At 33.8% G+C, this 22,222-nt stretch overlaps 2 protein-coding genes across 6 annotated transcripts; one reads left to right on the top strand and one right to left on the bottom strand.

The window, feature by feature from the left end:
- Window positions 1-3,300: 3,300 nt before the first annotated feature.
- Window positions 3,301-8,527, bottom strand: LOC137837646 (single-strand DNA endonuclease 1). Of its 5 annotated transcripts, none has more exons than XM_068646720.1 (14): window positions 8,334-8,527; window positions 8,094-8,251; window positions 7,554-7,619; window positions 7,329-7,452; window positions 7,028-7,079; window positions 6,820-6,892; window positions 6,652-6,725; window positions 6,040-6,099; window positions 5,816-5,909; window positions 5,474-5,573; window positions 5,028-5,110; window positions 4,681-4,781; window positions 4,132-4,265; window positions 3,301-3,921 (listed from the first exon to the last, which is right to left on the bottom strand). In XM_068646720.1, exons 1-14 carry the CDS (start codon window positions 8,399-8,401, stop codon window positions 3,384-3,386), a joined length of 1,725 nt encoding a protein of 574 aa, XP_068502821.1. In that variant the 5' UTR covers window positions 8,402-8,527; the 3' UTR covers window positions 3,301-3,383. The 5 variants fall into 5 exon arrangements, with proteins under 5 accessions (XP_068502821.1, XP_068502820.1, XP_068502822.1 ...); XM_068646719.1 differs by having other exon boundaries at window positions 7,329-7,456; window positions 7,558-7,619; window positions 8,334-8,517; XM_068646721.1 differs by having other exon boundaries at window positions 7,329-7,456; window positions 7,558-7,619; window positions 8,354-8,477.
- Window positions 8,528-16,159: 7,632 nt separating this feature from the next.
- Window positions 16,160-20,553, top strand: LOC137837647 (membrane steroid-binding protein 2-like). Its single transcript, XM_068646724.1, has 2 exons — window positions 16,160-16,627; window positions 19,883-20,553. Exons 1-2 carry the CDS (start codon window positions 16,320-16,322, stop codon window positions 20,214-20,216), a joined length of 642 nt encoding a protein of 213 aa, XP_068502825.1. The 5' UTR covers window positions 16,160-16,319; the 3' UTR covers window positions 20,217-20,553.
- The last annotated feature ends 1,669 nt before the right edge of the window (window positions 20,554-22,222 follow it).

A 22,222-nucleotide genomic window follows, 5' to 3' on the forward strand; every position in this document is an offset into this window, starting at 1 on the left:
TGCTGTGACTAAACAACATGGAGGATTGGTCCATCTAGACCATCAAATGTGCTATTTAAGCAAGGAAGTCCTACTCCTGGCTCTTGGTTTTTTGAGGGTTTCCTTCCTCTTTTAATTCAGCATGTTACAACACAAACCATGTGTCCAAAATTGATAGTAAAGGATGGTCAACCGGGTTGGGAGATAAGACAAGCCTAAAGACAACACAGTTCTTGCTCTTTTTAATTTTTAATGTCTTTATATGCTGCAGAATTATGTAGTAATGGTAGGTTTTTAAGTTCTGTTTTTGCTTATAACATGGTAGGTTTTTGTAAAGGGTTAGGACACCCCAAGTGTCCCCTTTAATTATTGATAAAAAAAATATGATAAATCTTTATATCATCTATAAATTTTGTATAGATGATTTTTAGTATAGATGATCCCTCTTAGATCGTTTGATTAGACATTGTATCGTTAAACTGTCTAGTGTGTTGTTATACATAGACAATCTACTTATAAATATGGATTGTATTTTTTGTAGATCGTCTGATCTGTCGTTTATTTTTCTTTTCTTTACTAGATTGTCTTATATATTTACATTACATCAAATAAATTGTGTAGCATGTGAATATGAATTTTTTGTTTTGGTGATTTGTTTTTCGATTTGTTGTCACTTAGTCCCTTTGAATTCTTTGTACATAAATATCACCGTTGCCATTTCAAAGATACAAGGGAAATAAATTGTTTTGATGCTTTGGTTTTTGTGTTTTACTGGTTTTGCTCTCGTTTCTCTCGTGTTTCTACATTTCATTCTCAATTATATATATTCACATGAACCAAATTAATCATATTTTGGATAATATAGGATAATATAGTTATTATATATGACACCCATGTTTTTTCATTTGTTCATTTGTTCCTTCAACATTTAGTGAGCCTAGTAGAAGATTTGCAATTGTTTTTAATAATTGTACCAAAATAAATTAAGAAAGTATCACATTAAGAACCTTATCTAAACGTTGTTCTTACTATTCTTCTAAACTTACTTTGGGTTTTAATAGAAATAAATGTTCGAAAGTTAATAGAAATAGATGCTATTGAATAAAATAATAAAAAAATATTTAAGTCAGATTTTAAAAAGATATTAAAGTGAAATCTCAATGTATATGTTATTGAGCATATACAATGTAATAGTTGTTAGCAGGATGAAGCAAAGAGGAGACATCAACACCAGAACGAAGATACAATATTTACCTTTCTATCAAAATGTATGAAAAATACTATTGGTAAGCAACTTTTAATAATACATACTAAAAAAAAATCAAATCTTTATTAACAGTTTTTCTATTCTTCTTTTACTTTATTACGTATTACTCTTCTTCTTAAGTTATAAATCTCGCAATAAAATGTTGTAAATCAACTTGAAGTGAATGATATGGTAATAAAGATTTTTGTGACATCTTATTTCACAATGTGAAATTTATTAGTATTAATGTTTTGTTTATTTTTTAAATAGTCGTTATATATTATGAATTTTCATTGAATCCAAACTTATAATCACAACACACAATTTTAAAATTTATTAGTATTAAGTTTTTTTTATATTTTAAATAGTCTATATTAATGAATTTTCATTGAATGAAAACTTATAATCACAACACACAATTTTATCTAATAAAAGTTAACTTAAAGCTGATAGAGAATTTTCATTTTTTATTTTTTATAAAATTTAAATTCTATTACTTTAAATAAAATATTCTTAAATAACAGATTTGATGATGACAAAAAAAAATGTAAGAAAACTGTATTTTCTTTTTAAACACTCAAACCGAATTATTGAGTTACTGGAAAGCGAACATGATTTAAATTCTAATGAAAGAAAACGGCAAACATATTCACTAGAAGAAAAATTTATTTCAACTCTCAACAAAATATAGGACTATAAAAAAGTAATTAAGGGGAAATCTACTCAACTTAGACACAAAAATAAATGTCAAATATTGTGTCCACAATGGAGACCTTTTAACTTACACTAAAATTATTAAAATAATAATAATAAGTTAGTGTTTAGAATGGAGACACAAAATAGATGCAATGAAAAAAATTAAGTGACGGAATAAAATTGAGTCTACAATGGAGACACAAAGTTATGCAAGTTAAAAATTATTAAAATAATAATAATAATAACTTAGCGTCTAGAATGAAGACATAAAGTAGATGCAATCAAAAAAATAAGTTGCAAAATGATATTGCGTCCATAATGGAAACACAAAGTGAATACAAGTTAATATTTTATTACATTTAGCATAGGTTTAGGCGACACTAATATTTGTTTCTCAGGTAGTGTTCCCAATGGCGATAATTTACTCACATTTGCTTTTTCATGTAGTGTCCCTAATGGCGACGCTAAGTTTAATTATTGTTAGAGATCCCACATTTACTAGAGATTAAGACATTTTATAGTATATAAGTGGGTGCAAACCTCATCTTATAAGCTAATTTTATGAGGTCGAGTTAGGCTTAAAGTCAACTTCTTAATACGGTATCAGAATCATTTCGAGTCTATCCTAACAATTGGTTGTTAGGCTTATCAGGTCACCTACTATAGTTTCACACATATAAGTGAATGCAAACCTCACCTTATAAACCGATTTTATGAGGTTGAGTTAAGTTTAAAGTTCATTATTAATAATTATTTAATTTTATATTCATTTTAGTATCCTCTAAACCTACGTTATAATTAAATAATATATTTTTCTTTATGTAGACTTAGCCAACACTACCTTGTAAATTTGTGTCCTATTGGAGGTCGTCTCTAATATATAGTCACCAAAAGATTAGCTTTCATTTCTATTGAGACACTAAGCCTACACTAGTCTCATGTATTGTCTCTTTTTTGCTCTTTGCATCGCCTTTTTAGAAACTCCTGTCATCGTTATTTCTTGTAGTGATATTTAAATTCTTATATGATCTATATAAATAAATATATTTTGCACATAATTTTTAAACCCTAACTGACTAATTAAATATTTTAAAAATATTGTTTCTTTTACGTATTAAATTATTCAATTACAATCAATAATTACGACTTCTAACGTTTAAATTATAACTTTATTATATATGTAAATCCTTCAAACACAATACAGAAATTAAAATATTTTAAATTATAGTTATTTTATTTTATTTTTAATAAAACAATTTTAATATTTGATTCATAATATAAAAATAACAATTGTACCTACATTCGGTTCTATTTGTGACCAGATGGATTAACTTAGACTATACCTATTTTTTCATGCCTACTTACAATCTAACTCAATCTCATTAGATAAAACTATTATTGGTCATGTCTCTTGTCAATAACACTAACAAAACCTACTTTTATGTTACATTTATGTTGCAATTCAATGAATTTCATTCCTAATACTAGCTAAGAACAATCTCAGTTCCTTGGCTTTCTGCTTGTGTTCAACAGACACGTCATTTTCTGAATCACTCAAATTAATCACTTCGATGTTTTGGTCACTTGATTGCTCACATTTTGAGGAAAAATTGAATTTCTTAGGTGGGGAAGGGCTCAGAAGATCTATGATCTCATTTTTACCAATAGTGGAAACCACCTTATTGCTACTATATATGTTGCTAGTATCATGAATCAACCCAGTGTGTTCTATGTCATGTGATAGATGCAACAAATCTTGGGTATTAAGATCAGCTTCAGCCACAGGAGTTGTAATCCTTGATATCCTTTCTGAAGAATCAGAGGCATTGAAGTTGGCTTGGTCTCTCAAATTATTATCAAGCAACAAGTTCTGAAGTTTTAGATCAAGCTCGGCAAGAGATGAATTAGTTTCCTTTTTCTTTGGTCTTCTTTTCTGAATATTTTGTTTCTTCTTTTGAGCCTTTCTTTCCTCAAACTCCAAAATCTTCTCAGGGCAGGCACTGTAGATGGTTAATAATGAAACAATGATGAAAGACGCCCTAAAAGAATGCACACCATCCTAGTTGAATTTGAATAGTTCAAAAAGACACTAATAGCTCAAGTTGCAAGCAAAAAACAAGCAAGAAATAAATTTGATAAGAATAAGATAAAACATCCTCACTGTGTTTTAGGGAATAAAGATAGTTCATCAGTCATGTCGTTTGCATTACCTTTCTATAAGATCTGCAGGTACTATTGAAGTTTCAAGTCCATCCACCATTCCTTCCCAAGAAACCTCATAGCATTCTCTCCCTTGAACTTTTCGGCTCTTGATGATTTCTGAGACAGGACACTTTACAGGGATCTGTGGTGGGATATAATATACATTAGATTCATAGATATACATATCCTGGTTCAGGAAAAAGGAGCCTGGTGACACAATTTATTTTCACTATTAACTCTAATGGTACTTCAGAAACACGATGATTAAGCACATTTCCCTGTTAATTGATGACACACTGAATGCAGTAAATCAATGATTGTTGCTATAATAACAAAATAGAAAATGTTGGCATACTTACATTACTTGATCAAATGGACTGTTTTGATCTTAAATAATGAACAAGTGAAAGGGAACATCAGTTATCCAAATGGCAAGTAATTCTAAGCATGAGCAGTCACTCTTTTAGTTTAAAATAATGTTTAAAATTTTAGAACTTTTCACATGAGCTTGGACTGTAATGAAATATTAATTTGGTAGAGCAAAGGGTTAGCATTACCTCATCTAAAGGAAGGTTCAGTCCAACTCGAGATGAAGTTAAACGCAAATTGGCAAATCGTCGTAAATCTCTTTCAGCTATACTTGGAAGAATATACCCATCTATTTAATGAAATAAACGTCAATTAGCATCACAAAATAGTCCAGACAAAGCACAGCTCAAGTTTTATAATCCCATATAAGGATTAAATGTAAACCCTGTTCATTACATGAACAACGAAAAGTTAAATGTAAACCCAAACCACAAAATAACTTATATGTTTAAGATGTTTTACCAATTATTAATTATTCAATTGGAGGTATGTATTGTTGATCTATAAGAACAAGTGCGTCAAAGTAGATGAGAACCTGTTTTATCCGAAGGCCACAGAAAGAATTCAGCACATAGCTGCTGGAGTCTAGTACGTTGAAACGTATATTGAGCAAGAGCCCTATAGAGATGAATAAAAAAAATTTAAGTAAGCTACAACAATGTTGTACAATTTATATTCCAGATCTAACTTTTCAGATTACATAAAAAAATTCCATGTAAGAATCACAGAAGCTTAATCGCTTGATATCTATAACTGTTTCAAATGAACTTCATTTCAGTTTTCAGAAATTGATGTTTATACCTGTTGAATAATTAATGTTAAGAACCATAACAGAAGAAGTATGAGATGCATTAAAAATCCAAGGTCAATTGACTCCGTTTTCACATTTTCAGCATGGTGAGTGTATTGACTATATTTCAATCTGTACAGAGAATCAATCTTTAGGAGTTGGAAACAATCAACTAAAAAAGATAGACCTACTTGTGCACAATATCTGAATCTGCAGAGTGACATTTTGGCTTCATATAAGCATTAATTACTTCTAAAATGTTATCATCCCGCCCTAAATCATTCTTGCCGCCTGTATGTACAAAAGATAGAAAAGCAAGATACAAAGTTCAATGGCAAATCCTCCATTTGACAATTAATTGTAAGTCATGCCATGCTTTGTATACAAGTTGATGCAGACAGGACAATACATTGTAAATTTTGAGTTACATGCAAAATTATTACAACTAAATATATTGCAAAAAAACTGACAAAAGTAACAGTTGTATAACATGAAGATTATCAAATTAGAATGCGACATATTAGAAGGTATACCTCTTCTTTTTTTCACCCATCCAAGTCCTTCAGAAGCAAATTTTTTAAGAACAAATTGGTCCCCAATTGATTTGACTATCTCACAAGCCGACTCCTACAGCCATGGAAAAAATAAGCAAAGGCATAGGCATACCAGATGTAAACATATGTAACCTCTGGCTCTGTTATACAACAAGTGAAAGTACGAAAAGGAAAGACCATTAGAGGCAGATTTCAAGACTTACTGGACCCAGACCATGAACCCCTTGATAATAGTCACTGCCAAGAAGCAAGGAAAGAGCAATCTGAAGATCACAACTCAGTTACTGATTTGCACCATAAAATAACACAATATCCTTGAATAAACATATATATAGATAGATAGATAGAGAGAGAGAGAGAGAGAAAGGATTGGCATTCTTACTTATTGAATAAGACACAAATATAACTATTTTTATTATTAGATCATCAAAACATGTAGGGAGGAGAAGGGTGGGAGAAAACACAACAAAAATAATCACAGAAAAGCATGTAAAAATTCTATCTTCAACACGAGGCATGGAAAACCATTTCCAATTCAAACAATTGAAAGTCAATTATGCTTCAAAGGGTAACATCTGTTTTAACAGGATTTCCAATTAGTGTTCCCTTGATGGAGCTAACCATAAAATATATTTTAACGTATAATTCATGGACCTAACTCTCTCATGTGGGCCCCTTCACATGCATAAATCTAACTGAATTGTATTGAACAGCACTGAACAATGAAAGATCCTCTATTAAAAAATAAAATAAGAAAAATAAAGCAAGTAAACATTGTGGTTCATGAGTATGATGAAAAGTCAGTGGTTAGTTACCAATGAGTCCCTTCCAAGCCCAAGTTTTCTTTCAATATCTGTCATCTCATAACAAACGACATATCCACCATCTCCTAAATCATCAACAAACAACTACTCATTAGTTATATGAAAACATAATTAATATAAAAAAAATCCTCCAGTAATAAAACAAGGTGACCTACTCACCAAGGCAGATATCCCTATACACTGTCCTTGCACCAAAAAGGAAAATGTCTGAATCTAGACTGAAACATCCATCCTACCATAATTATTATGAATGACAGACAACAATCATGATATATTAGCTGACAACAATAGCATAAGCATCCAATTAAATCAGAAATTACAATGTGGACAGAAAAGGAATAGAAGATAGATAATACACAGTGCTTACACATAATGATTCAAAATTCAACAAAGCACACTGAGCTTCAGCTTCTTCAATACTGAATTTAGAAAAGAGCAAGATAGTATTAGTTCAAATTGAGCAGCAACTTCTTTATTATCCAGCAGTGCAACTTTTTCAATCAACTAATAAATGAAAGAAAGAGAGCAGAAACATTCAAACATCCATTAATAAACATGAGTATAGACTCTTTAGTAAAATATATTTAATACTAACAATTACCAGACACCATATGAGAGCGTCCTTTAAAACAAAAGCTGAACCTAACATCAATTCTATTATATATTACCCATTCAAACAAGAAATTCCAAGAGCCATTCCCAAAATTTTAGCCTCTTTAATCATGCAAGAAAACTCAGACCCCATGTTTCTCCGTAACGAAGTCACTTTCTGTAAGTTTGTTTCGCTTTTTGCTACCTGCATCATTATTATTAACTAAATTTAGTACAAAGATAGTTAGAAAAGTATAAACAATACGTCAAAGTACAGAAAAGAAAGTTGAGAGAACCACCACCAACCTCCTTTCCAACATTTAAGCGACGCCTATAGGTTGATAATTTTATGGCAGGAATTGATCCATCTACAGGACATCAAAGCTTAGTCATTGGGATGGAATGTGCAGGAATAATGTAAATGCAAACACATTCAAAAGGCAAATAAGCAGAATGAAAGAACTGTAGTTAAATCAACAAGAAAAAAAAAAACCTATTTTTTTAGAAAAGAGGATAAAACGCTATTTGGTTCCTGAATGTGTAAATCTTCATCACATTGATAGTTGAAACTAAGAAAATTCAAAATAAACTCCAAGATGTCAAATAAGTTTCTAAGCTTAATTACTTGTTCGGTCATTTGAGCATAAACATGTTAAAATTCTTACTTAAATCAAAGAATTTTATTGAATTTTGAACTTAAGTGGTTAAAAAATTATTTTTGGACTTTTTTTTTAAATCTTACTTTTAGGATGTGATAATGTCATACATTTTCAGTACCTATATGGTGTTTTACCCTTTAAAAACGAAATCCCTCCACTCTGAAAATACAGAAATTGTTAAACCTGCGACGAAGACGATGCTGCAATTGAGCGCAATTAGTGCCCTGATTCGGTGAAAGAGCCCTCTGAGGTACACGTTATCCTTTACGCAAGCTTGGGACTTGCTCACGCTGTGAAGCTGCACCACCCAGCACGACAGGTCCACGCACACCCTCTTATTCCTGACCAACACAACAAAGACCCGCGTCAACTTCGAACACTGTTCAGAGGGAAAGAACGGAATTTTGAGGAAATTGAACACACTGTAGATGGTGAAGGGGAACCCTTTTCTTGCAAGATTCCAGCAGGTCCCACAAGTTCTTCACGCCCATTGGAATGGAGAATGAGATTGAACGTTGGTGAGAGAGAAAGAAAGAAACTTTTTCAGTGAGAGGGAAACAGAGGAAGGGTTTTATACATTTAAGATTTTAAAATTCGAAACGCGAACTCGAGTTTATCCAACGGTTTCAGATGCATGTTGTCTATCATTTATGTAGGTAAGAGACTCACAGCAACACTAATACAACACGAAAATATATATGAAAATAGGTATGATTTTTAAAATATAAGATATGAATATACATATTTATATATTATATAATTATAAATTATATAAATTGATACATTTATATATTATATAATTATAAATTATATAAATTGATACAATAATTATGAGTATAATGTTTATGATGGTTAATTCAAAAGAATTTGTTTTTTATTTTTATAATTATAATAAAAATTTATATAATAAATTTAAACTTTTAGAAAATTAATGTAGTTTTTTTTAAATTGTATTAGAACCATATTAGAATTGTCATAAATTCAATAAATATTTTCTGAATTTAAGAGGGATTTTCGAACTTCATAATGTACCATAATCATACCATGCTTTCTTGATCTTTTAAAATATTTGTTATATAAATAACTATTTTAAATTTTATATTTATGTTTATTTTGAATTAATTATAAGGGTATTTTTTTTTATAGAGGAGAGTTTTTCTAAATGTATGAATCTAGGAAACATGTTTATCCTAAAAAGATAACGTTACATATTGTTATGTCTAGGATCGATGAAGTGAATCGACAAAGAGTCAAAAGCTTAATTAGGTAGGTGAAGGCCATTATGTAACAATATTGGTAGATCAATAGTGTCTGAGTTGCCAGATGACTAGACGGTCTAACGGCAAGACGATGCCCGTGGACTACTCCATGAAGTGGATAGAGACTGAACCGTTAGCACGAATCACGACCACACAAGTGCAACAATTCATTTAGAAGAACATTATTTGTCGGTTTGGGATACTGCACATAATCATCACGAATAATGACTGACAATTCACCGATAAGAAGCTTGGAAGTTTCCTAACGGAGTTAGCCATCACACATAAAGTCACGTCGGTGGAACACCCCTAAACTAATGGACAAGCAGAACCGCCAATAAAATCATTCTGACCAAGCTGAAGAAGCGACTGGGTATCGCTAAAGGAAGATGGGGCGAGGAGTTATTGAAGGTTCTATGGGCATACAGGTGCAGTCCTCATTCGGCCACCGGGGAAACTCTGTATAATTTGACATATGGGACATATGCAATGTTCCCCGTAAAGGTGGGCGAATCCACGATACGAAGACGATTAACCGATCTCCAACTAAACGAGGAGTGCATGCGAACAAAACTTGATTCACTCCAAGAGCTAAGGGACAAAGCCAAGGTGCAATAATAAGCATGCAAGAGGAGAGTTGCCCAAAGATACAACATGAAGACAAAGTCGAAAGCTTTCGTAGTCGGAGACCTTGTTTGGAGAATGATAGGAAACGCGCGGAAAAGTAGGGCTGGAGGAAAATTCGTTACCAACTGGGAATGACCTTTCACGGTGACCGAGAGTTTTAACAACGGGGCATATCGGCTAGAGACCCTTGGCGGGCAGAGAATTCCGAGGACATGGAATTTGACCCATTTAAAATTCTACATTAGTTAAAATTTTGTAAAAGTTATACTCTTTTTCCCACTCCCAACACTTGATAAGTATAAATGCTCAACTGGAGGGGTTTTAACGAGGCACCAAATGACTCTCACGAAACTTACTGGTTAAGGAAGAATCCAAAAATGGATCCCTACTATTAAAGAGGAAGAATCCCGAAAACATCGATCCCTCAAAAATCAGAAAAATTACCAAAAATAGAAGCAAACATACAAGCATCGATAACTAATTACTATAAAGAAAAGCAAACATACAAACGCCAATAACGAGTTAATGCTGTAAAGATAAATAAACAAACAAACACCGAAAACCCACGATAACGTCCCAAGTCAAAAGCAATAGGAAAGAAAACAAAACGCCAAGCATATGTCTCATATAAACAAAAAGGAGACGCTTAAAAGAGATAATGAAAGGTCAACGATCAAATTATAAACCGTTAGCAAAAGTCGTAAAGGCGATAGTAAAATGTCAGGGATGATTACAAAAAGCCAATTAAAACGACAATAAGATAAAAAAAGCTACCAACAAAAGTCGTCAACATTTAACCATCACTACAAAAAGAAACACAAGCAGACTGGTATCGGCTAGCACTATTAATCATCAAACTTCATCATCGCACCATCAAGCCCGAGAGTGGCATGACAGGTAGTTTCTTCCTCGCCATCGTTGTCAGGAATGTCGGCAACGAACATGAGGTCACCCTTGTAGAAGTCTTTATTGACATCACACTTCCCTTGGTTAAGAGGGATGCCATAGAAGTGTGCGGCTTGCTCCATGGCTTTATTGAAGCCGAGCTCATGTTGCTAAATGACGAAGTCTTGAGCACATCGTAGGTCCTCACCCACCTTATGTAGAGCTGCCTACAACTGCCCGACTTTCTCCTGTTCAGCTAGGGAAGTCACGATCATTTCGATCATGTTCTTCTTAAGATTTTCGTTTTCAACCAACATTTCCCTCTCCTTAACTAGTCAGCGGCTAAATCCTTGTTCTTTTGAACCAAGTTATTATTGGCTTCAAGGGCGCATTGTAGGGAGGATGCCGACTCCACCAACTAGGCTTTCATGCTTTCTACGTCAGCACCCTTCTGGTCTTTGATCACCGTGCTCACTCTCCTACTGAGGATGAAGGCTCGAGCACTTAACTTAAGAAGCGAGTCAGCCAACTCTAAGGGCTTGGCTCCCATGAAATGATTTTTCTCGATCGAACTTATGGAAATTGAAAGTTTATCGACCATGTATAGATCGTGACTGAGAAAACCTTGAACCGAACTCGACTCCGCTTCAATATGATGCCTCTTAGGAGACTTCCATGGAGAGGAACGGTCGGAACGGTAGAGAAAGGACTTCTTATGCTCTTTATCCCGTTGAGTCTTCTTTGGAGAATTCAGAGGCAGATTAGTATCACTGGCCGAAACCACCCTTAACAGTTCAACTAATTTTGCTTGAGCTGGCGGCGTCTTACCGGTTTCATCCCGTCTCTGTCGCATAAGCTCTTTATAAAAGAGTTTTCCCTCTTTTGGAGTTGCGAACGTCATTACCACTGCAAAAAACACAAAGTTAACAACTATCCAAGATAGAGACAAAACGAAAGCATACCCTCAACGTCAGCCAGTTGAGCCAGTTGAGTAGGCGACAAGAAGACTCGTAGAAGCTGCCGAGTAGGGAGCTTTCGAGGAAGCTTGTCCAAAATGGATAAGGTTTCCAAGTCTTCCCGAGTTAATGACGACCTTGGCCATGTGCAGAAGTGTGCCAGTTCACGAGTTCAGTAGAAGGGAAACTGAAGAGAATCACCATAAAAAAAAGGTGACGACCCTCCTCCCCTACCACAACTTTGAAAAAACTCCCCTTAAAGTATGAAGAGGTAAAGGGAACTAACAGGCACAACCTCAACTAGCCAATCAAGGACAACCACCCTACTCGGTTGCCCCGTCGGGTACTATACATTTGTAAAAAAGCTTGAGGAGTGGGTCTTAAATAAGGGGACATACACAACAACAAAAAAGCCTAGATATAGGCCCAACTATTCAGATGGAGTTGTGATCACGCTACATTTAAAGACCGTAATATCCCTATGGAAAACTCGTCCAAAGAAAAACGAACATGGACGTCAGTTATTAAGCACGAGTAAAAGAAAAAATAATCACCTATTTCCGAGTCCCTACCTAAACATACAACATTGGACGACAAGCACGGGCACAGGGAAATGGCCCCATCCGGTGCTTCCAGATCTAACATATCTATGCTAACACTAAATGACTTTGGGGAGGTAGTTGTGCCAAATCGATCGGACATTAAAGTCTACCCACTATCCAACAGCTTGGGTAGGAGGGGTATCCCGCTCGGTGGCGCCGATAGGAGGATCTGTTAGAATTATAGGGCTAAATAATAGGGGGTGAATTGTTTATGAAAGGTTTTCACAAATAATGACTAAGAATGAATTTCTTTAATGAATTATAGAAATAAGAATTAGAGAACCCAAAAGAAATAAGCTAATAAAACTGTTATCAGTAAAACAATTGATTAAAATTACGATATAACCGATTGTTTATATTATAGAGACAAAAGCAAGTATAAGCACTTTGTAAAGCATGAATATCAACCAGTTGAAATATGAAATAACCGGTTGATTATGACAGCAAGCAAATATCAAACATATTATAATAGAGAGAGATAGAGAGATTCACACAATCAAATTATACTGGTTCACTCAACCCTGAGCTACATCCAGTCCTCAGAACAACCTCTGAGTATTCCACTATGTAATCAATCACATATTACAACAACACACCACAAAGAGGTGACTTTGAATCCCACAAAGCCTACTCATCCCCTTTGTAACACTTCACACCTCAAGCCAAAATCCCATTGGCTTTACAGGATTTTACCAACACTTACATAGGTTTATCAAAGTACAAATATAGAAAACTAAGCAAGAATAGAAAACACCTGGAATTAGAAAACCAAAAGCCTTATGATCAGTTCTTGCACCAAAGCAAAGCTTTAACATCAATCTTGCTAAACTTTGAAAAACTTCTTTAAAAAAGTGAATCTTTAAACTCTCTCTTGATTCCACAATATTGTGTTAAACTTGTATATTAAAACATTTGAAAGAAGGTTATATTTATAGCATTTGAAATCTAGCCGTTTAAGGCAACATAACATAGTCAAATCAGTTTTGTTCTCATTTAAAACAGTTAAAACAGGTTTTCAAAAAAATGTTATGAAAGCACTCATTTAATTGGTTGAAACCACGATTTAACCGGTTGAATGGGTCAGGTAGTTACATAACCAATTCAAAAAACAGTTTCAAAACCTCATTTCCAGCTAAGTGACAAACAACCGATTGTCTCGACAATTCAACCGGTTGTTTTTCCTTTGGATGGAAAAACACTTTGTTTGTTTTAAAACTGATTGATCAACCTTTGTGAAGGAATCAATGAATGATTTTAACAAAGATTCTAAATAGCTTAATCTAAACCCAAACCCAAAAAGCAGCACAGCTTTAGGCTTCATGTGGATTTGATACATCAAAGCTCTCATCTTTAACAATCTCCCCCTATTTGATGGAGACAAATCCTTGGGATGCTTTAGGAATGTTCTTTGTTTAGAATCTGTTGAATCTTGCATTCATTGTAAAGCATGAATATCAACCAGTTGAAATATGAAATAACCGGTTGATTATGACAACAAAGCCTACTCACCCCCTTTGTAACACTTCACACCTCAAGCGAAAATCCCACTGACTTTACAGGATTTTACCAACACTTACATAGGTTTATCAAAGTACAAATATAGAAAACTAAGCAAGAATAAAAAACACTTGGAATTAGAAAACCAGAAGCCTTATGATCAGTTCTTGCACCAGAGCAAAGCTTTAACAACAATCTTGCTAAACTTTGAAAAACTTCTTTCAAAAAGTGAATCTTTAAACTCTCTATTGATTCCACAATATTGTGTTAAACTTGTATATTAAAACATTTGAAAGAAAGCTATATTTATAGCATTTGAAATCTAGCCGTTTAAGGCAACATAACAGAGTCAAATCAATTTTGTTCTCATTTAAAACAGTTAAAATAGGTTTTCAAAAAACTGTTATAAAAGCACTCATTTAACTGGTTGAAATCACGATTTGACTGATTGAACGGGTCAGGTAGTTACATAACCAATTGAAAAATTGTTTCAAAACCTCATTTCCAGCTAAGTTACAAACAACCGATTGTCTCGTCAATTCAACCGGTTGTTTTCCCTTTGCATGGAAAACACTTTGTTTCTTTTAAAACTGATTGATCAACCTTTGTGAAGGAATCAAGGACTGATTTTAACAAAGATTCTAAACAGCTTAATCTAAACCCAAACCCAGAAAGCAACACAACTTCATGCTTCATGTGGATTTGATACATCAAAGCTCCTATCTTCAACAGGATCAACTAAAAGACGAGAGTCCTCGACAATATCACTAACGGTGACATTACCGCTAACGCGAGAAGACTCCGAATAACTCTCAGAACTAACCGAATAGGTCTCTGAGAGATGGAGAACTTCACGGGCTAGCATGATTCTGACAAACTTAGACATTCTTAAGGTAAAACTATGAGAAGCAAAGGATGACATGTTAGGTTACCTTGAGCGGGGTGAGGGGGGTGGGAGGGTGAGGAGTTATTCAGAGCAGAATTTGAGAAGAGGAAAACATTGATAGAAAGGAAGGGACCACCTCCTTTTTTATAGTGTTGGAAAAAAGAGAGAAATCGAAACGTTGCACAAATCTCGAGCGTTGGATCGAGACAAGAACAACGACTTAGATCTCATGACAGTTCAGACATGACAAGACAGCTAGCTGTCACATCAATGGTAGCATAGGCGGGACTCATAACCCAACAGTCACACGAGCAGTATTTGATGGCGAATCCAGCACACCACGGATAAGACCTTGGTAAAGCCAATCAGAGGCCACCATTGTCGACAATTAAGACTTTTCGCTTCCTCAAGAAAGCTCAAGCCTGGGGGCAAGTGTTATGTCTAGGATCAATGAAGTGAATCGACAAAGAGTCAAAAGCTTGTCTGGGAAAGTGAAGGCCATTTTGTAACAACAACGGCAGATCGACAGCGTTCGAGTTGTCGGATGACCGGACGGTCTAACGATAGGACGGTGTTCGCATCCTAACGAACTAATAAGAGCGCTAATCCTCATTAGGGATTATAAAGCATGGTTAAGCAACCATTGGGCCTTGATAATCCTTTTGTCCAGAAAAAACTCAATTAAACAATATAAATTAGAAGGAGCCCCTCAAGGTGAAGGGGATTACTATGGATTCCAACACGGAGCTATAAAAGTGACTTTCATTAAGCACCAGAGTATTTTTACTAATACCCACCTTCTCGAAAATCTAAAGAGGTGAAGACAAAAGTGATTCGATAGGAATGTCTCGAACAAGTTATAAGAACACATATAATAATATTTTTAAAAATAGATTTTTTTGTCAATGGAAAACTTTTTTTTTAAGTCTAACTCTTCTTATTTAAAATAAAATTTTCACTGAAAAAATGTTATTTTCATTAAATTAGTTGATAGTTAACCAATTATAGTTTCAATACAAACAACATAATTTTTCTTCTTTCTATATAATACATAAAAAATTTAATAATACTTAGAAACTTATAGGAACCATAGTTCCAAAGACCTATGATTTTCAAGATTTATGATTTTTGAATATGAACAAAAATTTAACAGTCTTTTTTCGATATAATTTTTCTTACCATAGCATAAAAAGTGTACTCTAATGGTATATTATAAAAGTAAAAAAATTAACAAAAATGAAATAAAATTATTTAATTAAACATAAATTATTACAACAGTATTAATTTTATTAACGATTAACGTAGTTGAATATCTATAATATATTATTAAAAGAAAAAATAACATTAATTATATTAATGTTGAATAAATCACTAAAAAAATTAATTTTATACAAAAGTTATTTTTCCTTTTAATAAATATGTATAAGAATTATAAAAAATCATAGACGTATTCAATTACTAAATTAAAAAAGTTTAAATAAAATTAAAAAAACTAATTGTTATTTTAATCAATATACTATTTAAAAAAAGAATAAGAAAAAGAGTGTGGGAAAGGACACATGACAGGGAGTAGAAAAGAAAACTATAGTGTTGTCTGATCATAAAATTCTCATCCTTTCTCTTCTCTGTCCTAATTATTTTCACTCATACCAAAACTCAAACACAGTGTGCAGCAGCAGCAGCAACAACCAGTGAAGATGGCTCTGCAACTATGGGAGACACTGAATGAAGCCATAATTGCCTACACTGGCCTTTCTACGGCCACCTTCTTCACCCTCCTCGCCCTCATTCTCGCCATCTACTATGTCGTTTCCGGCCTCTTCCCCTCTTCCGACCACCGCCACGACGCCCCGCGCGACTTCGAGCCCCAGATGGAGCCTTTGCGACCCCCAGTTCAGATCGGCGAGGTCACCGAAGAGGAACTTAAGGCCTACGACGGCTCTGACCCCGAGAAGCCCCTCCTCATGGCCATCAAGGCTCAGATCTATGATGTTTCGCAGAGCAGGTATAGGGGTGATAAGACCATTTTTTTTTGTTTTTTATTCTTGCCCTTTTTGATTTTTTGTGATTTTGGATTCTGGGTTATCGTTTGTTTGGTATAATAATGACTCATGACACCCACTCAGCGTAACACAAGACCCCTTTAGTAGTTCTTTTTGTGTTTGGTTTTTACTCTTTTTGTTTCTGGGTATTTGGGTTCTGGGTTTTCGTTTTTTTGGTCAACGGAGGCATTTTTTGTTTTCTGTTTTTTTTTTTCTTTCTTAGATATGTATTTCAGGAATGGACAAATCTTACATGCAGTTCTACATATGCTTTTAGTTTTGTTTTTCTTTCTTGGTAAAATTTGTGTTTATCTTAATAATTGGCGCAATAAATGTCAATATAGGTTATAGAGGCTTCTTCTAGTGAAAATCAGAGTTTTATTTTGCTTATTCGTGGAATAATGGTTTATATTAACAATTCAACATAAATTATCAAGGTAAAACTCTACTTCCAATTTGAGAACACCGTCAAACGCACCTGAGCAAATTGTATGCATGTTTTTGTTGGACAAGTATGCGTTTCAATGGTTTTCCTTCTTTTTGTTTGGATTACTTTTGTAAGTAATTGTTCCCTCTTTTAGCAACTAATATTCGCTGTTGTGTACTACAATTTACTATTATTTTATAATGAGGCTGTTATCTATATTTGCTGTCATTTGGTAGGAGTGGGAAGGTAAATCGAGGGATTCAATATGGGGAATGTGTATGTATGGAGTTGAATAATGTTGTATTGAAATACGTTGTTAGGCCTCCACTTCTCAACACTTGGTCGACACTTCTGTTAATCTAGCCTTAGGGTCTGCGTTGATTAGGAGGAAAAGTGGGTGGGTGGAAAAAGGATTGCTTACTGATAATGACATTTAACCAAATTTATGTTCTTGAGAGAAAGTGACTTTGTCTAATTTTCCATCTTTCTCAACTGAAAGTCAAATATGCACTAAATGTAAAGTGAGACATTCATTTCAGTTTTCCTCTTTCAACTCTGTAGTTGGGGGATATGTGTATATTGACGGAGAAGGATGAAATTGAGTGAAAAAGAACTGAATTGAATGATACTTGGTTCCATTCATTGGGTTGCTTAAAATTTGATGGAATAGAATGTGATGGAATGTATTCTGTTCTGTTTCATCTAGTATCCCTCATTTTGTTCCCTTTCAATAAACTAGTACTAATTTTGTTCCAGCATAAAAATATCCAATCATTATAATGGTAACCTTTTTCTGTTCCATCTTATGAGGCTCGGACACTTCTTCTTAAATGACGTATCCGTGTCGGACACACGTATCCGTGTCGACACTCGTACGACACTCGTAGGATACTTATCGGTGAAGTGTTCAATTCAAAAAAATATTTGTTGGATTTTTTAAAATTCTAGCACGGTTCTAACATAATTTTAAAAGGTATAAATACAATAACTTTCTAAAAACTCAAATTTATTATATAAATTTTTATTATGATTATAAAAATAAGAACAAATTCTTTTGAACCAGTCATGAAAAATATCTTACTGCTCCCAAAAGAATTTGGAACATACTTTTGCACATAAATAGATCCGTGTTCCCGTATCCTACATTTTAGAAATTATACGGATCTCCGTGTCTGTATCCGTGTCGTGTCAGTGTCTGTATCCTTATCTGTGCTACATAGGTTCCATCCCATTTCATTGCACTCACCGTTCAAGTAAACAGTTGTTTTTTCTTTGTCAGTTTGTTGAGAAGGGTGTCTGTCTTTTTATGAATGCAGTGTGTATCTATCTTCCAATGACTTTAGCTGTAGTTCTCATGCATCTTAACGAGAGGTTGCAAAATATAGTATTCATACATATGTTCTTTAGTTTTTGGTGATCTGAAAGATTGATCAAGGTGGTTATTGTGTCAAGGGTTATCAATCATCATTTATCACTGCAGTGTTTCTCTCTCTAGAAATAATGAACGTGTATATATTTAGTTTCATCTGGAAATTATGATTTGGGGGTTCCTAGGCCTGATAGAAATACTGCTTTATCAAATTATGAACTTGATAAATCTAACTCGTTAAATTAGCTAAAATTTCAAATTTTTTTACAGTTTGATTCATGAAAGTTTCTGATTGAGGATTGTGGGCAGGTGTGGCAAAGGGAGGGCAACACATGCATCTTATTTTTTAAGTAGTAGTTTGGTAAGACTTATTGGGAAGTTGCGTGTTGTTTGTCAATTTTCATTTAATTCTAATCACGCTAGTTATCATTAAGTTGCTTGCTTTATTTTTTTTGCTGCTCTATTTAGTCTGTCATAAACAAGTCTTTAGCGTGAGTGAAATTGTCTCCTTAAATAACTTCACTTTGGCATTTTCATTTCTACTTCAAATTCTAATTTTCCTTTTCTACTTCAAATTCTATTTTTCCTTTTCTACTTCAAATTCTATTTTTCCTTTTCCACTCAACATCACAGTTGAACCCAGCAAAGTCTTAAACCTTATTTCACCCAAAATTCAGTAACAAAAATATTAAACTTGGCCAAAAATGAAACGAAACAAATCCTAATCTCACATCCAACTTCCTTCAGATTTGATTATGTTTTCACAAAAAAATTTAACTTCAACTTTTAAAACTACTTCATATCTGAAATTAATCACATATCCCCAACTATTTGAATAGCAAATTAAAAAGAAGACCAGATTTGTTAACTTTAAAAACAGATGGAATACGTTTTGATCATTGAAGAGCTTAAATACCAACTAACTAATCCCAAGCCGCATGTTTTAGAAATGAAACTGTGTAAGCTTCTGATAGTAGATTAAGATTCTTGACCTATAGTCAAATAAAACTTAGAGGTAAGTGCTCAGCTGTTAAACTAAAGGAGGAATATTGGGTTTCAATAGAGTGATGCAACAATCTGGAAGAAAGGGTAATCTAGGTAGTAGGTTAATCTGGATTAGAAGATTCAAAACTCATTTTTTCATCCCATAATACAGTGAAATTGGGCCAATTTTCTATTTGGATAACGTGTTGGATATTATTGTTGTTGTGTTTTTGGCTTGGATGATTGGTTTGAAAAGGCTTGAATTGCACAATCAAACTCTAAGAAAAGGTGTAACTTGCAAAGTTTTTCCTTTGTATATCTGTTGTTAGTCAAAATAAGAAAGGTTATTATCATCAGAAAAACCCAAAGCATACCTGATTTTGTTTTGCTAGCTACGAAGAATATTATATTTGATTTTTTCTTTTCAAAATCCACCAGGATGTTTTATGGACCCGGTGGACCGTATGCTCTATTTGCTGGGAAGGATGCTAGCAGAGCTTTGGCAAAAATGTCTTTTGACGAGAAAGATCTAACAGGAGATATCTCTGGTCTTGGCCCATTTGAGCTTGAGGCCTTGCAAGACTGGGAATACAAGTTTATGTCCAAGTATGTAAAAGTTGGAACTGTTAAAACGAAAGTTCCAGTGACTGAACCATCAGAATCAACACCCCATGATGCTGAATCTTCCAAGCCTACTGAAGATGGTCCATCAGAATCAGCTGCTGTTAAAAATGACGAAACCCCCTCAGAGGTTGATGCTGATAAAGAGTAATAATAGTTGGATGAAGTAAGAGTAATTGTCTTGCAAACAGTGGAAACTGCTATCTAGAAACTTCTGAAAAAGACTGATCCTTGCCAAATGTATTCAGTAACTATAAAATAAGTTATTAGTTTAGGCCAGTCCCTTTGTCTAAGTATTCTGTTTGATAAATAAGAAATTCATAGTATTTTTCAGTTTTCCTGTGTTTAAGCTGCTTCATGTAACTTATGAGAGCTATATAATAGGCAATAACCCAATAAACATTTGGGAGTACTGAGCCAAGTATTGAACGAGTGCGTTTAATCTATCTATATGGCATGGTACAAGGTAGAATCTTTTATTGTGATTATACTTTGGCTTTCTTTTTCATGGAATAATTTGATTGATGTCTCATCTTATTAATTCCATGAATTAGCATGTAGTTGATGTCTTTTAATTGAACTATACTGTTGTGGAAGGTTTGGTAAACAGAGACTTAGACCATACCTCCAAGAGATCATCAACTTCCTACAAGGGTGAAATGAAATATCTTTGCTATTCACCAGAAAGTGGTATATAACATGAGGAAATCCAAACACGGACATGATCTATAAACTCAATCACTTTGAATTCTACTGACTACCTATTGCAATCATTGAGAAAAAAATACAACAATTAAATAAGATTTTTGAGCTGTGTGGAGCACCAGTTGAAGTGAACTGGCCCGGTGTTTCCAAGACTCCTTGGTATAATCAGTTTAAGCCAACAAGACCAATGAAAAGACATCTTCTGGGAGTTTTCAGACAATAAGGGTCATTATGAGAATAAGTAATTCTACATGGTTTTTATCTGCTCCCTCGCCCAAAAAAGCAAGAAAAAAAGTATATGTTGCATTCTATTTTATTTTGCATGTGTGTCTTCTATTTTATTTTTGCCTGTGTGCCTGATGTTCTTAATAGCTTTTCTCTCTGACTGAATTGTAGTTTTGATCGTCATGCTCTGGAATTGTTGGAGAAGATGCTGATACTTGATCCTGCTCAAGTATTTTTTTAACTTCTGAATAAAATGTTCAGTTGTTTCATTTACAAGTAATGTCATTAACTAAACCACTTTAACCTTATAATTTTATGGGTATTTTCTGGAATTGAATTTAATCTGTAATGTTGTTAATTAAAATTAACTAAAATATTTTTGTTGGTCTTGATGAATTAGTTATTTGATTTTTCATACAAGAATAGGGAGAAGTATTTTAAAACATGATACACTATATAGTTTTCGGTGTAACCCAATGATATTATCATTCAGCATTCACTACTGGGAGATATCCTTTTGGATGGTTGTTCTAGATCTGTATCCTATATTCTTTTGGCAATTAGATTTCTGGACAGAGATTTACTGCTAAGGATGTGCTTGATGGTGAATACTTCTGGATTGATCTATTACCATGTATGCCTCCCATTATAGAGTATTTATTTTCAAAATATTATTTTTTTTCTTGGAGGAAGTATGTTATCTTCATAGGATTATATGCATATATTGATAGAGCCAAATTAGAGAGTGAAGGCCCAAAGGATCAGCTTGCTTGCACATGAGCAGAGGGAGGGAATTCTCTTTCTCTCTGTGGGAGCTGCGCTCTATGGACATTGGGGATATTCTCCCTTTTGCATTTACAGTTATATTTTCAGAAATCAAAGAATATATTATCTTCACTGATATTTGTTTTCATTTGCTATTGCTTTTTAAGATTTGGTTCCTAACATTATATCCTTGTTGTTTCCCATTCAAGTATGTTGCTTCTATCAACAATCATGTACATTTTTCTTTTCAACTCACTGTTATTCTATGTTTGACATAGTTTACTCAAATTTAAGTCATCTCATGAGTTCCAGACCAAGAAAAAGCTTCAACAGCAACTACAAAACGGTGAATTGGGTCTGTGGCAGAATTGGTTTAAGTTGTTGGTACCAATAAGAGGTAAGTGCTAATATGGTAGCTGTTCTAATGATAAAAGTTTGATTTAGCACCTTATGAAAATGCCT

Source organism: Phaseolus vulgaris, chromosome 4, assembly GCF_000499845.2.
Source record: "Phaseolus vulgaris cultivar G19833 chromosome 4, P. vulgaris v2.0, whole genome shotgun sequence".
NCBI classification, from domain to species: Eukaryota; Viridiplantae; Streptophyta; class Magnoliopsida; order Fabales; family Fabaceae; genus Phaseolus; species Phaseolus vulgaris.